This window comes from Gopherus evgoodei, chromosome 3 (assembly GCF_007399415.2).
Source record: "Gopherus evgoodei ecotype Sinaloan lineage chromosome 3, rGopEvg1_v1.p, whole genome shotgun sequence".
NCBI classification, from domain to species: domain Eukaryota; kingdom Metazoa; phylum Chordata; order Testudines; family Testudinidae; genus Gopherus; species Gopherus evgoodei.
Window position 1 is genome coordinate 68,850,185 of NC_044324.1, and position 16,545 is coordinate 68,866,729.

The 16,545-nt window shown below is 38.0% G+C and overlaps 1 protein-coding gene across 7 annotated transcripts in view; it reads right to left on the reverse strand.

Annotated features, from left to right (window-relative positions):
- The window catches only part of COL12A1 (collagen type XII alpha 1 chain), a 144,924-nt gene that overhangs the window by 74,049 nt on the left and 54,330 nt on the right, over positions 1-16,545 (reverse strand). For 6 of the 7 annotated variants that reach the window (XM_030555772.1, XM_030555776.1, XM_030555771.1 and 3 more), the window contains 14 exons: positions 15,584-15,705; positions 12,487-12,636; positions 12,284-12,403; positions 11,259-11,423; positions 10,942-11,088; positions 10,077-10,216; positions 8,586-8,715; positions 7,274-7,419; positions 6,862-6,991; positions 5,854-5,993; positions 3,290-3,419; positions 2,304-2,443; positions 1,950-2,082; positions 195-221 (listed from right to left, as the gene is read on the reverse strand). In XM_030555772.1, the coding sequence (XP_030411632.1) occupies positions 195-221; positions 1,950-2,082; positions 2,304-2,443; positions 3,290-3,419; positions 5,854-5,993; positions 6,862-6,991; positions 7,274-7,419; positions 8,586-8,715; positions 10,077-10,216; positions 10,942-11,088; positions 11,259-11,423; positions 12,284-12,403; positions 12,487-12,636; positions 15,584-15,705 (1,820 nt within the window). The remainder of the gene's footprint in view (positions 1-194; positions 222-1,949; positions 2,083-2,303; positions 2,444-3,289; positions 3,420-5,853; positions 5,994-6,861; positions 6,992-7,273; positions 7,420-8,585; positions 8,716-10,076; positions 10,217-10,941; positions 11,089-11,258; positions 11,424-12,283; positions 12,404-12,486; positions 12,637-15,583; positions 15,706-16,545) is intronic. The other variant, XM_030555777.1, reaches the window with a different exon arrangement.

Below are 16,545 nucleotides of genomic sequence, written 5' to 3' on the forward strand. Positions count from 1 at the left end.
ATACAATCAAGAAGAGAATTTAACTGGAATATTAGTAAAATAATGAAGCGTGGGTTAACCATATGTTTAGTATCACTCCAAATTAAAAAATATATTTATTAACAAGCTGAGATCATCGTAAATATACTATTCAGTTTTAAATGGGAATGATGACTTCTTTAAATAACATGAAACCTGATAATTCAGGTTCTTACCTTGTGTTGTTGGACGTATTGCAGGTACTAGGAAAAAGTACAAGAATTTTTTAGAAGTACTGCCTTTAATTCTAATTTAATAGTTAATAATAATAATAATTAGGGATGCTGATTATTGTGGTTTACTCACACGATTAACTCAAAAAAATAATCGCGATTTAAAAAGTTAATCACAATTAATTGCAGTTTTAATTGCACTGTTAAACAATAGCATGCCCATTGAAATTTATTAAATATTTTGGGTGTTTTTCTACATTTTCATATATATTGTATTCTGTGTGGTAATTGAAACCAAAGTGTATATTATTTTTTATTATAAATATTTGCACTGTAAAAATGATAAACAAAAGCAATAATATTTTTAAATTCACCTCACACAAATACTACAAGAGGCAATCTCTTTGTCGTGCAAGTGCAACTTACAAATGTATTTTTTTTGTTACATAACTGCACTCAAAAACAAAACATTGTAAAATTTCAGAGCCTACAAGTCCACTAAGTCCTATTTCTTGTTCAGCCAATCACTAAGGCAAATATCTATGGGAAATAATGCTACCCTCTTCTTATTTACAATGTCACCAGAAAGTGAGACACTTTTGTAGCCATCATTGCAAGGTATTTATGTGCCAGATATGCTAAGCATTCATAGGCCCCTTCATGCTTCAGCCACCATTCCAGAGGACAATGCTTCCATGCTGATGACACTCATTAAAAAATAATACATTAATTAATTAATTTGTGACTGAACTCCCTGGAGAGAATTGTATGTTCCCTGCTCTGTTTTACCTACATTCTGCCATAACAGTCTTGAATGATGACCCAGCACACATTGTTCATTTTAAGAACACTTCCATTGTAGATTAGACAAAACGCAAAGGTACCAATGTGAGATTTGTAAAGATAGCTACAGCACTCGACTCTAGGTTTAAGAATCTGAAGTGCCTTCCAAAATCTGAGTGGGATGAGGTGTGGGACATGCTTTCAGAAATCTTAAAAGAGCAACATTCCAATGTGAAAACTACAGAACCTGAACCATCAAAAAAGAAAATCAATCTTCTGCTGGTGGCATCTGACTCAGATAATGAAAATGAACATGCGTCCATCTGCACTGCTTTGGATTGTTATTGAGCAGAATCTGTGAGCAGCAACAACATGTCTCTCCTGGAATGATGGTTGAAGCATGAAAGAACATATGAATCTTTAGAGCATCTGGCACATAAATATCTTGCAACGCCAGTGCTATGCAAATACCTGTTCTCAGTTTAAACACGAAGTGGGCAGCATTTTCTCCTGCAAATGTAAACTAACATGTTTGTCTCAGCAATTGACTGAACAAGAAGTAGGACTGAGTGGACTTGTAGATTCTAAAATTTTACATTTTTATTTTTGAACGCAGTTTTTTGTATATAATTCTATATTTGTAAGTTTAATGTTCAAGAGATTGCACTACACTACTTTTCTTAGGGGCATTCAAAAATACTATTTCTTTTTTTTTTTACAATGCAAATACTTGTAAAAAAAATAAGTATTAAGTATAAAGAGCACTGTACATTTTGTATTCTGTGTTGTAACTGAAATCAATATATATGAAAATCTAGAAAATATCCAAAAAGATTTAAATAAATGCATTCTATTATTGTTTAACAGTAGGATTAAACGTGTGATTAATCACAATAAAATTTAATCACTTGACAGCCCTAATAATAATAATAATTAATAACACACATTATCCCTTTTAGGGAATTGATTACTTACATGTTCGCTCACTGCCAATCAAGTCATCACTTTCAGATTCATCAGGATAGATGGCAGTAACTGAGACATCATATAGGGTGTCTGGGTTCAGATTTTCAAAAACCAGAGAATTTTCATCACCATTTAGGATGGTCTGGTGGTGAGAGGAAAGAAAGGAGATAACTGAACATTTTTCTTTACATTGTGACATTTTAGTTGGCTGCAAATATTGGATCAGATCCTGAAAGCCTCTCCACATGCAATTCCCACTGAAGGCTTTCCAAGATTGAGGCCATTCACGAATTTAATTTCAGATAAAAAGTACTGCTCTGATAGCATCCTAAAGAAAACTACATGTTGACTATTCATTCCTACCTCCTGCTTTTCTGTTCCACCATAGGGTCCCCAGGTGATTCTATAGAGAGCCACATCTGGAGCTCCATGGTCCCAAGTGCCTCTGAAACTTTGCTTTGTTACTTCTGTGAGTCTGAGATTGACTGGTGCTGGTACAGGCACTATTATGAAGAAAGGAAAAATACTTAAACAAACAAACAAACAAACAAAAGATACAGCCTATAAACTAAGAATAATCACAACCACAAAGCTCCATTAATAAACAACCTTCTTTGCAACAGAGTACGCTCCCAGACACTTTCCAATGACTTTAATATAAATTGTAGTGTTACTCAGCAGTTATACAGAGCAATTTATCTTTCATAGGGCCAGGTCCTCAGCTAATATAAACTGGCACAGCTCCATTGACTTCAGTAGAACTACACCAATTCATAGCAGCTGAAGTTCTGGAACATAGGTTTCCCAGAAGGTATAATTATGACCATCTAGTCTGAGCTCCTGCATAAATAATTCTTAGAACTTCACCCAAGAATTCCTGCACTGAATCCAATATCTTGTGGCTGAACACTTTCCATGTTTTTTCTGTCACAGACAAAAAATCTGCTAGGTTAAAAAACTTTTCAGTATCAGCCTTTTTTCCCCTGTATAAGGGCAGAGGGCTATTCCCATTTTACAGATGAAGAAATTGAGAGAAAGAGTGACTTATGCAAAGCCACACAGTTTATTAATGCAAAACTGGGAACAGAACCCATATGTCCTGATTCCTAATGCTATGCCTTATCCACTGGACAGCTTCAGAAGTTGTATAGGTCCCAGAGGGCAGAATTCTGCCCGGTAAGCATCCTACTTAATAAGAAGAATTTAGAATTCTCAAACTGAAGGTTAGGAAATGGATTAAATGATATTTCTGCCTAAATTCTATAATAATATGCAGCATATTTTGCTTAAACAGAATCTAAGACAACATATTTAATAGCAGAGTTAAATTAAATATCCCCACAGCTTACAAGTGGTAGCTTTAGCAGCTACTGGTATAGATTCTCCTTCATCATATACTGCAACGAGTTGTAGATCATACAGGGTTTGTGAGAGAAGACTAGGAAGAACTGTGCTTGTTTTTGATTTATCGACTTCCACCTAGAAACAAAAATAAAGGAGAAGAATTGTAAATTGGCACACAGTTAAGTTTCTGTGCCTATATCTGCACATTAATATATTGTAGTCATTGCTACAAAAAAAGATGAAGATATTCTGGGATAATTTTGCATTCCTTTTGAGGGTGCAATTTGTACCTACATTGTTGCACCTGCACTTGAACTGTGGGTGCAAATCTGGGTAGTCATACCTCTGACTACCAGACTGTAGGTGAAAAATAAGTCGTTTAAGCAGCAAGTACTGTAACTGGCACCTAGAGTTCACTTCAAGAAATCAGGGACTGATGAAATACATTGTAGAGTACTCAAGGAGCAGACAGAGGCAATATCTAAGCCATTAGCCATTATCTTCCAAAAGTCATGGAAGACAAGAGAGATTCCAGAGGACTGGAAAAGGGCAAATATAGTGACAATCTATAAAAAGTGGAATAAGGACAGCCCCGGGAATTACAGACCAGTCAGCTTAACTTCAGTACCCGGAAAGATAATGGAGCAAATAATTAAGCAATCAATTTGCAAACACCTAGAAGATAAGAAGGTGATAAGTAACAGTGAGCATGGATTTGTCAAGAACAAATTGTGTCAAACCAACCTAATAGCTTTCTTTGACAGGGTAACAAGCTTGTGAATGGGGGGAAGCAGTAGATGTGGAATATCTTGACTTAAGTAAGGCTTTTGATACTGTTTCGAATCACCTCATAAAAAAGCTAGGGAAATACAACCTATATGTACCTGCTATGAGGTAGAATAACTGGTTGGAAAGTAGTTCTCAGTGGTTCACAGTCAAGCTGGAAGGGCATACCAAGAGGGTTCTGCAGGGTTCAGTTCTGGGTCTGGTTCTGATCAATATCTTCATCAATTATTTAGGTAATGGTATAGAGAGAGTACAGTTATAAAGTTTGTGGATAATACCAAGCAGGGAGGGGTTGCAAGTGCTTTGGAGGATATGATTAAAATTGAAAATGATCTGGACAAACTGGAGAAATGGTCTGAAGTAAACAGGATGAAATTCAATAAGGACAAATGCAAAGTACTCCACTTAGGAGGGAACAATCATGTGCAAACATACAAAATGTTCCTAGGAAGGAGTACTGCAGAAAGGGACCTGAGGGGTCACAGTGGATCACAAGCTAAATATGAGTCAACAGTATAACACTGTGGCAAAAAAGCATACATCATTCTGGGATATACTAACAGGAGTGTTGCAATCAAGACACAAGAAGTAATTCTTCCACTTTGCTCTGATTAGGCCTCAACTGGAGTATTGTGTCCAGTTCTGGGCACCACATTTCAGGAAGGATGTGGACAAATTGGAGGAAGTACAGAGAAGAACAACAAAAATGATTAAAAATCTAGAAAACATGAGCTATGATGGAAGATTGAGAAAAATTGGGGTTTTTAGTCTGGAGAAGAAAAGACTGAGAAGGGTCATGATAACCATTTTCAAGTACATAAAAGATTGTTATCAGGTGGAGGGAGGAAAATTGTTCTCGTCAACCTCTGAGAATAGGACAAGAAGCAATGGGATTAAATTGCAGCAAGAGAGGTTTAGGTTGGTCATTAGGAAAAAGCTTCCTAACTGTCAGGGTACTTAAACATTGGAATAAATTGCATAGGGAGGTTGTTCAATCTCCGTTGTTGGAGATTTTTAAAAGCAGCTAGACAAACACTTGTCAGGGATGGTCTAGATAATACTTAGTCCTTCCATGAGTGCAGGGGAGTGGACTAGAAGACCTCTCGAGGTTCCTCTCAGTCCTACAATTCTATGATTATCCATGTACAATAATGCAGATGCAAATTGCACCTGCAAAAGGAGCCTTGGCCCTTTTGACAATGTACTTTATTGTCAGGTTTCCAGTAACAGCTAAGTCATTACACTAAGTTATGTTCCCTCAGTATAAATATGCACACCCTGTTATATCACTCAGTGCAAATGGCTCTAGGGGTGCAATTGTGTGCTGTGCCTCCTGGAAGAGCAGCACATGCAGCTGTAATCCAGGGCCACAGGGGATTAAAATAGCTTGAAGCCCCCTTTATGCCCTCCTGACTTTGAGGTGTTCCAGGGGTGATGTAGCCACGCTTAGAAAGCCTGAAGGATTGACTAAGTTACCTCAGCCCATCTTTGGCTGTCTATGGGCAGCAGGGCCACACAGAATGTCCAGTGCTTACTGCACAGAAATTGTCCTTTGGCCAGCTAAGGGGCTTTTCCAGTCCCTTTGTAGAACCAAGGGGATCGGGGGGGGGAGGGGTATTTCAATCCAAGCTTGTAAACCTTCCAGGATGTCAGTACCCTTTTAATGATATTGCAGCTGCCAAGAGCTGATGTTCTCTGTTTTTACTACCTGTTTCTAATATTATATTTAAGCTTCTTACAGTAAAACAATCTTCAGTTACTTGCTAAAATGCTTTCCACCTACCTCTTTTGGTTCATCTCCCAAAGTTGTTTTGTATCTCAATAGGTATTTGCGGACTTTTCCTGGGGCAGGATCCCAAATGACATTCATGCTGCTGTGAGTAATGTCTCTAACCCTCAAGCTTTTGGCTCCAGCTAAAGGTACTGTAAAATAGAACCATAATATACAACTACTATTCTCAAACTAGAAAAGAAACTCTTTTCACATCTTTTTTTGTTAAAGAAAAAAAGCCAAAAACTTATCAAAGGGAATCCCTGTTTTGGTCACCAGATGAGTCATTTCAACAAATTATCCAGCCACCAGAATAGCTGAAGACCTGTACTCTGCTCATGTTGGCGATTTCAAAATTAATCAGTATTGGCTAGAAAAGGCCCAGATCCTCTTATAAACATAATTTCAATGTCATTTAAAGGAGGTTGCTTTAATTAGAAAGTACAGGTGATGCCATTTTAAATAAACACCATTTCAAATGTGTTTATTGTTTTTAAATAATCCTTTTTGCACCCAAATCCTAGTTGTTATATTTAGGTGAACAGTCCCACTGAACTCAGTGATGTGCGTAAAGCAAGCAGAATTTGGCTTTTAGTAGCTACAGGTAATGCGAGACAGTCCAACTTTTCCTCTACCTTTAGTCTTCTTCCACTTTAATTTTTAAAATACTGAATCTTTTTGAAAACTGGTATAAGTAGGCTCACAATAAAATAAATCCACTGTAATCTGCTGTTTGCAAGTTGTTAGCCAAATTGCCCTTCCTTTATCAAGCTCCCATGAGCTTGGAGGGGAAGCCATATTGGTGTTTTTTTTTTAATTAGATCATTTTCAGTTGAAGTAGCTCTATGACCCTTCAAAACCCTTGCAATGATAAAAAATCCATATCTAGAGAAAAAAATTGGCAAAAAGTGACAAAATAAATGCCCTGCTCCTCCACCCACACATCGCTGCTAAAATATAATGTAAGTTAGATATTACTGATACAACAAAAAGCAAAGCAAGAATTCAAGAAGCCCTTACATGTCACTTCCTGAGTGGTAAGTGGGTCACTGCTGAGATCGCCAAACTCTGCATGAATAGTTAAAGTGTAGGCAGCATTGGGGATGAGGTCTACCAGCTGAACATCATTCACTGTTGATCCAACGCGCATCTGCACGTGAAAGAAAGATGCAGGTGTTGAAAAATAAAAGAAAGCAGAAAGAAAAAAGCAATGATTTAATTAAAAGAGAACTTTGTTTCCAAGATTTACATTACATTTACAACTTCCTGACTGATTTCATTGTATATAACACTCCAGTAAATGTGCTGCACTTCATAAATACCTGCCAGACTTTTCTTACTATTATGGGATACCCTTGAAAATCTAAGAGCTTTTTGTGGTGATCCAGAGAGGAGAGACAAGTTACAGAGAACTAAAGGTAACTTTCCACACCTCTTTTTCTACAGCTGGTATTGTGGCATTGAGAGGTTCATACAATAACCGATAACCAGTAGCTCCCCTGAGAGGTTCCCATCTCACTCTCATGGAAGTCGATCCAATGTCATAAGCATTCAGGTTTCTGATTGTAGGGATTGGCACTGTGAAAATATGAAATTATTCATTTTATTCAATCACTTTATTTATTATTTTTCTGCCTACTCCACCACCTTTTAGCATTACACAGCATCCAGCAGTACTATAGAGAATAGGTCACTTGGGAATAAGGAGGTATAGGGTTAGTGAAATAGGGAATCCATAGATTTTGTTGTTGTAAGTGGTGATTAACTTAAAGAATTAGTAACAATCATATCTTTTTTAATGTGTCCAGTGATTTTCTGTCATAACACTAATTTTCAAAACTTTAACATTCCCTTCATAAAGGACAAAGCTGCATTTTGAAGTGTATATTAAGATTCTTGAATATTCTAAAGTTCTACCTTAATTAATATTAAATGTTGATTATCAACTCCAAACATAGCGGGCTTGTGGATTTGTACATGTAAAGGGAACATTTTTGTATCTATTTTCTTTACTCTGTTACACATTTTTCTTACTCTGTAAAAAGCTACACGAACAGTAAAAAAAAAAATCACCTCAAATTTTAAAGCACTAATGTGAATAAATTAATTTTGAATTTATGACCTGCCTAACGTAGAGCAATCACGTATGACAGAAGGGAATTGCTAATGATCAACATTTTGACAGGCTCAGGATGCCACTTTATCTTGCACTCAGTAACAACATACATATTATCAATCATTTGAACAGCTGATAATGGAAACATGAGACAATCTATGCCCGTAAGCATAAAATTGATGTAATTGCTCTGAACCAGGCACACATTAATGTTGCAAAATCAGAGTCAATTTGAGACAACGTTTCGGCTGCCTGGAGCAAGAATGATCTGTGTAATATGGAGGTTGCACAGGTTGAATGAAGGTGTGTATTTGACAACTTCTGGACCATATTCCCTGAGGTTATAAGTTATTTTCTGGAATGTTTCTCCAGGGCTCTGGCCCAAGAGGACTAGTAAAGCAGTGTCTTTACGAGTTTGGAAGGAAGCCAGAGCCAGGGCAGACAATTTCCACCCTGCTGCTGTCTCTTATGGCCACAACTTTCCAGGCATGGTTATATGGGCTCAAAGGACCAAACTACCATTTTATGTTGTCAAGACGTATTGCAGTAATAAGTGTTCTACTGAGGGACTATCATGGATGTCACACCAGTTGTTAAACACATTGATCATACTGGAATTTTAACTTACAAGTTGTTTCTGTGCCACTTAGAGGTTCACTGCTTTCATCTTCTACCACAGAGAACACTTTAACAACATATTCTGTTTCAGGTTTCAGGTTCTTCAGAACTGTAGTAGTTTCCACTCGATTTACATAAAACTACACAAAAATAAAAGCAATGTTAATTTCATTTACCAAAGGCATCTTCAGTTTTGCTGCATATTACTCTTGCATCAGTGGAATTACACTATAAATAAATCCATCCCTTAGTCTTCTGCATGTTTAGTTTTTCAGTATTCTGCCTCCATTATGTATGAAAAAACAAGTTGTAGGGATTTAGGCAGACATATGTTTTCAATAGGGATACACACGTATAACAATGTACAACAGATTAAAATGACTCTCTGCTATCACAGGTGGTATTTATGCTACCCAGTGGTTCTCAAACTTTTGTACTGGTGACCCCTTTTAGACAGCAAGCCTCTGAGTACATTAAAAACACCTTTTAACATATTTAGCACCATTATAAATGCTGGAGGCAAAGCGGGGTTTGGGGTGGAGGCTGACAAGTTGTGACCCCCAATGTAATAACCTCACAATCCTCTGAGGGGTCCCAACCCCCAGTTTGAGAACTCCTGTGCTACACATTATTTGGTTGAATGGGGAACATGCTTGGAAATGTAGTTCAAATTCTTCCTCCTTGTTTTGGAAATAGAATGTAGACAGTATGGCACCATGGAAAATTGAGACTTGTATAGCACATGTACTGTATGCAGTGATATTAGTAACAAGGATCAACCAAAAACAAGCAGAAAGTCTTCAAAATAAAATGCCACTGGATAAGCAAGGTATAAAGTCAACATGTGCCAGAATGGCTGCCACCTGCCGTAACCAAAGGACAAATCTGGAAGAAAGTGCTAGTTTAGGCTGAGTCAGATCTGAGTATGGATTTAACAGTCTTGACCCTAACTTTGACCTTAACCTAAATACTCTCTCACAACCTGTAGAGCCCACCATCCCTCTTGCTTTTAACCATGACCCAGAACAAGGGGGACTAAAGGACTACTATTTCTAGTTGCTGATATGGTCAGAGAGATTTCATGAATGGACTTGATTAAAGGAACATATGACTGTGGACATTTGAACCAATGGGCATTACTAGGAAACATAGACATTTCCGAGGTATATTAAACTCCTGGTTTTATAATTTTAAAATATCAAAGGTCATCTGTAGTATGAACCTCACTTCTGTTAGGTTTTTGAAACACAAAGCAAAAAGAATGTAACGTGCTATTTGTGGCCAGGAATATATCCCTTTTGTAAGATGCCTCCATGCTCTTTGAGACAGACGTCCTTTCCCACCTCACACCACTCCACACATAATCAGTATTCTTTCAGATTAACACAAACCTTAAATTGGTACCATGCTGTCTTGGCAGAATCTAGATGAGAGAAACTTCAATATGCAAGAGTCTGCGGTTCATACAGATAAGATCGGAACAGAGACTCCAGGCACTAACCTGCTGAGGTGGGCCTCCAGAAACAGGGTAGTATTCAACCCTGTATCTGTCCACGCTCTCAACAGGTGCAGTCCACGTCACTCTGAAAGAACGAGGTGTCACCTCAGATGTCACCAGGTTGGAGGGAGATGACAAACCACCTACAGCATTGAAACAAATAAAGGGAGATGCTCATTAATGAGGAAGCTCGCCAACGATGGGAATGGAACTCAGAATAATACACAAGTTCAACTGCTTTGAAAAAAATATTTACTGGTATTTACTGGTTCTTTGGTAGTATTTCTGAAATGAAGCCTCACATCACCGGGGGAGCCCTTACAACAGCAATGACAATGATAGCCCAGCACTATGTCATTATGTGGCTCTGTGGGCAGTATCCTTCCTAACAGACCTATGCAAATTCCTTCTCTTTCCTACCCCACCCTGAACACTAACATTTGATAGGGAGAACCCTCATCTTGAGGGGCTCTTTTTCCACGCTAAGGTCTGCTTCTGAGCTGTAAGCCAGCCAGATTTCACATTTCAGCAGTGCAGTCCTGTTAAAACTTTTCCCGGGTTGCGTAGCTGTCAGTCGGCCAGTGAAGAACCTTTCCCCTGACCCCCCATGTAAGGGGACACACATCAAACAACATCTTTTCCACGTGCATGACCCTGGGAAGAAGGCAGGCTTAGATAGCCACATAATGCTGGTGGAGGCAAAACACAGTTGTTATCCCAGGTAGCCTGCACAGCTTCTTTAGGTCGGTAGCTGAAAAAGCAGATTGATTTGACAGTTTCCAGGCAGCAATGGAAATGAATTTTCAGGTCAAGATATTAAAGCACATAAACTGGGAAAGGATGAATTTGATTGAAAAAGAAGACGTACCTGGGCCTTTTACACTATTACATAGATTAATCGTTAAGTCATCAACAATATTAGTGAGGAAGGAGAAATCAGCAACGTTGAAAACATGGGTATCATCTGGATCTGTTGCAATCTGCTTCAACTCATTTTCATCCGCATTTTTAATACCTTAAATACACGACACATAAACAAGACTTAAATCAAGTGTAATACAGCTAAACCCCCCACACCGAAACACATCATTTCTATAGCATTCCATGGATTCAAGTGCATTACTATTGATCTATTATGTTTTAAAACATATCTCTACATTCAATTTCTCTTCATACAGTACTTACCAATCGCATAAAGTTCCACTCCCTCATCCCTGAGTCTCCTTGAAGGAGCCACTATATCATCTTGTGATTTGCCATCAGTGATGAGGACACCGATTTTGCGAGCTTTAGGCCTCAATCCAACTTCTGGTTTGAAATTGTCTTTTAGGATGAAACTCAAAGCCATTCCTAATGTGACATAAAGAGGCAACTTGTGAGCACTGTACACTATTACAAATATACCTTACTGGCAAACAAATATATTTCACCATAGCCATCACTGACCACATCACTCCCCTCTTTATATCCTTTACATCCCCCCTTTACATCCCATCATCTTCCACATCAAATTCAAGCTTCTCATCCTCCTCTACCAGGTCCTGCATCACCTCTGCCCTTGCCAACATCTCTGCTCCCCATTCTTCCTCCTCTCCCTTTTATGATAGAATCATAAACTTCAAGGTCAGAAGGGACCATTATGATCATCTAGTCTGACCTCCTGCACAACGCAGGCCACAGAATCTCACCCACCCACTCCTGTATCAAACCTGTGTCTGAGCCAATGAAGTCCTCAAATCATGGTTTAAAGACTTCAAGGTGCAGAGAATCTTCCAGCAAGTGATAGCCTTCCCTCCTGCCAAAATCCCCACCACACTACCCCTTTTTTATCTCCAGACTTGTTTTCATGCTGCCCCTTGTGCATTAAATTGCCTTCCTCTCTTTTCATAGGCCAAATTATTTCCTTATCCACCCAAACTCTCCTCCATCAAATCCCTCCTTAAAACACACTCTACTGAGAACCCTTGCCTTTGAATGATAACCTCATCAAGATTTCCCCAACACCTCAAGCTTATGCCATCACCTTTCGTATTATAATATGTCTGAACAGTTTTAGTCATGTCAAAACTAGACTGGAAACACCTTTGGGCAGGGCATTTTTTTATGATGCACAGTGCTGAGCTAATTGATAATACTGACCAGATAATTTATGGCAATTAATGGAACATTTTTAAGTATAGCTTAAGGAAAACTAAGGGAATGTAACATACCAGTTAGAGTATTGCCTCCTTTGTATGGTAAGTTAGCCACAGCATCTAGTAAACTCTGTTTGGAACCGTAAGTATTTAGGTGCCATTCTGTTCTGGGATCTCCACTGTACTGAGCAAGAGCTGAAAAAGCCATTATCACTCGGTTACTACACAGTTATGGAACAGTTATGTGCCCAGACCCCTTTTATACCTGCAAGACTTACCAATCTGCACTTTATCAGGACCAATATCAAAGACTTCAACAATACGAGCAATGAAGTTCCTGACTGTTTTAAAATTTGGTCTCCCGATACTCCATGAGCCATCCACCAGCAGCACAATATCAGCTTCTGCTCTGGTAATACACTCCACGCCTGCCACACCAACCAGAAAAAAAATGCTTTATCCATATTAATCCAGGTACTTTATTTTCTTCTGCCCTCTTCTACACTACATAATATACATTGAATTGACTTACTGACTGAAGTACTTCTAGCATTATCCACTGATGCTCTGTGGCCTGTCAATATCAGCTACTGATCCACTATTCATGAATTATTTCACTGGTACAAGATTTATTAATTTCATCATACACACATCCCTCCCAGAAGGACTTCTTCTAACATGTCAGAATTAATGAACATGCTTTTCCCTACTATGATAGCTTTTACCTAGCTTGATCTTTATTAATGGAAAATAAATTTTTTTCAGATTCCTCAGGGAACAGAAGTTTAAGCTAATAACTAATCTGGCAGTGGGATTGCCCTATATTTTGAACAAACTAAACATAAAATTAAAATATGTGAGCATTTTCAAATGATCCAGATTTACATTATTTTAGTCTAGAATCAGGAGCTAAACTAATGTCCTGTTTTCAATTATACACTGGAATAATTAGTATATATCATTAACATAATCAAGTAAGCAACATCACGCAACTTGTAGAGAAATAAAATAAATTAATATAGATGGTGCAGAAGTTTGCACATGTAAAACAAGAAAGAGAGAACATAATTTAGAAGAAGATATGCAAACAAATACACAAGTCAAGAGTTACAGAAATGACAAAAACAAACATTTATACAAAGCTGCAATGTTTTGAAAAGGAAGAAAGTTATCTCAGATACCCTCAGTTTACAAACTATGGAATAAAAATATGAAAAATTTCAGTTTCATCATATTAGAAATCACAGAACGTTTATACAAAGCAGAAAGATACAAGTATTTAAATGATCTTATTATCAGTCATTTGAAAAAAAGAACACTTGTTCTCTCTCTTTTCCGGGAGATTGAGTTACCAGCTGCAAATTTTCTGGCTTCTTGCCATCATAGCTTCTGGTCTTTATATGGAAGAAATCCCATTGAGAAAAATCGGCCAAACTCATCACAGTTGAAAGACATTGTGATTTCATCTATGTTCCACATAATTGATCCAATACTGTAGACTCCTAACTACTCGATGTACCTGAGGGTTTAAAATCATGATCCTCTTCTGCATAGAAAATATAGATCTAGTCTTTAATCAGGACAATACAAATAGTTTGTGGAGTAGAGTTTAAGTAAAATCTTGTTAGATCAAAACTGTGCATGCATATGTTCACCAACGAAGCTTCACGTACCTTTAACCAATTAAATTATTTTGGCTTTTACTTTTCTTCCAAATCCCATAATCCCACATCTGAAAGTTCTAGCAAAGGCACTATATCTTTATTAATTTTTGTTATTTTAATAAATATATAGGGTACCACTGCATACAGAATTTACTTTCCCAGTTACAAACTTCATTTTTCACAGTAACCAGGATTTTAGTCCATGCATTACTAAAACAGTTTAGCTTACTGTATATGACATTGTAGGAAGGAATGGTAGCTGCAGTAACATAAATATAATAAATATGCCTGGTGCAATTATTTTTCTGCCAGAATTACTAGTTTCTCTCCCATTTCACTGGTAGCATGCTGCTATGCCACTTTTCTCAATTTTACCCTCTAGTATTAGCTAGAGTTTCTAGCTAAGGTCAATAAATTCTCTTAAGCACTATATTTCAGGCATACCATTTTTCTAGTTCCACCTAGGTAAATACCTCTTCAAATCCAGCAACTACTGCTAAATAACACTTGTAATTTTCTGCCTACCTGCTGCAAAAAAAGGGAGCTGTGTACTTCAATTTTTGGCAATCCAAAAATAGTATAAAATCTACTTACTGAAGCACATCATCAGCATTTTCTAACTGCTGTTGAAAAATGTTATATAAACTAGTATTATTTTTCCATAACATGGTGCTCAAAGAGGGCATTGAATAAAAAAGAGTATCTTTTAAAAGGCTAAGAAAAAAAGAATTTATGTTTGCCTGAATATCATGTTTGGCAGCCAAAAGTACGTTTTTATCAAATTAATTTCTGAGAGACCTTTGGCAGGGGTTAGGATAGACTTCTACAGTAGATACTCAGGGCCAAACCCTCTGTCCCTCTCTGCAGGGCACGCCAGGCCTGAAATGGAGAAGAAATGCCATGGTTCGCACAAGCACAGTAGGGTAAAGGGAAGCAGAGGTCCCTCGCAAACATGTTTGTCAGTCCTTACACCAACTGGAGCTCAACTCCAGGCAGGGTGGCTGGAAAAATTTGTATAGTGGGGGTGCTGGGAGCCATTGAACCAAACCATAAACCCTGTATATGATGGAAACCACTTCAAGCCAGGAGGTGCAGCAGCACCCATGACTGTGGGGGTATGGGGCAATGGTGGGAAATATGAGTCAATCCAGATACACAGGCCCAACACCGCACACAGGGAGAGTAGCTGCCTTGACCATTACATGTATTGTTCCTCAGTCCTGTGCACAATATCTCACAGGTGAAATTCATCCCTTTGCAGTCAGCAAACAAAAGGCCTATGCCCACGTATGACCTATTTTAAGGATGCTAAGTGGTGGATAGGCCTTGTTCTGGCTCTCTGTGCAGAGGTATATTTCACCCTGTGTGCATAACTCACTTATGAGGGCAGCATTCTCTGATCAAGCATTTGGCCCTGTATGCGAGAAGTTAGGCATGTATAGCTTCTAAATACAGTGAACTTGGTCTCAACTAATCAGCACTGCTTAACAGTAGTGATCCTTTAATAAAAGTGGAAGAGAACTGTACTCATGAACGTAGGCATACTTGAGGATGCAGGTTTTACTATTCATCAAACCCTGTAAATAAATGTTTGTTAGTTAAATGTATTGCAGTATCTTATGATAAAAGTGACAGGGAAATGCTAAACCTATCTGAAACATTAGAAAACGAAAGACAGATATTCCATTTGCCACAGTGTGATCAAGTTTACCTCTGGCTAAGAATGGCATCACAGTGTCATCTGAAAGGGTGGTCATTTCTTGGCCAACCAGTGGTGCACTCTCCCCTCCTTCAAACATTCCAAAAACATTTACCTTATAGGTAGTGCCTGCCCTACAATAGTAAAAAAATACATGGATATGTCAAATCAATTTGATCAACTAAATGCTGAGGTTTCACCAATAAATATATTAGATCTTTTAACGTGGATTTGATTGCTTTTTCTCACATATAAAGCATAATCATAGTTTCTATGCTGACTATTACTATATTATGTTATATGGTATAGTACATATTCTAAATCCATATATCTGTGTTTGCTTACATACCTCTTAACTTCAGTGAGAGTTTTCCTTAAGGAAGTATCTGAGTGAAGAACTAAGGAATTGATGATCTGGCCCTTTGTTACATTAAAGATAGCTACTCGGTTTTTTTCTATAGAGGAGAAGGTCCAGAAATGTAAAGCCCCGAGTCCTGTGCCTCAACTGATATAATGCGGTGTAATTCCATTGAAGTCAAAGGAGCTCTCCCGCTTCATACCAGCTGAGTATCTGGTTCCAGATCTGTAACTGTATACCATAGTTTGTTCATCTGAGGTCAGATTTTTAATGGTGCCACTCCGAGCATGCCCAGCTGACACACATACAATTCCTGATGCTCCTGTGCAATTCCCAGTGCTCATGGAGGAGTATGACATGCTCAGAATTGCATCTTTAAATCTCTGGGTCTTCCCCATAATGAACATAGAGTTCTATCCAGAACTGAACTAGACTGCTACAGTTTTAGCTTCAAAATTCTATAGAAAAAAGTTTGGACAACTCAATCTTCTCCTTTGCTTCTAGTATCAAGCATGCCATCTTGCTCTCTCACATGCCCCAGTGAGATCACAAACAGAACATTGGAATCCATGCTTGCAGATGCCTTTCTGGGGTTGAATAACAATTCCCTGGAAGC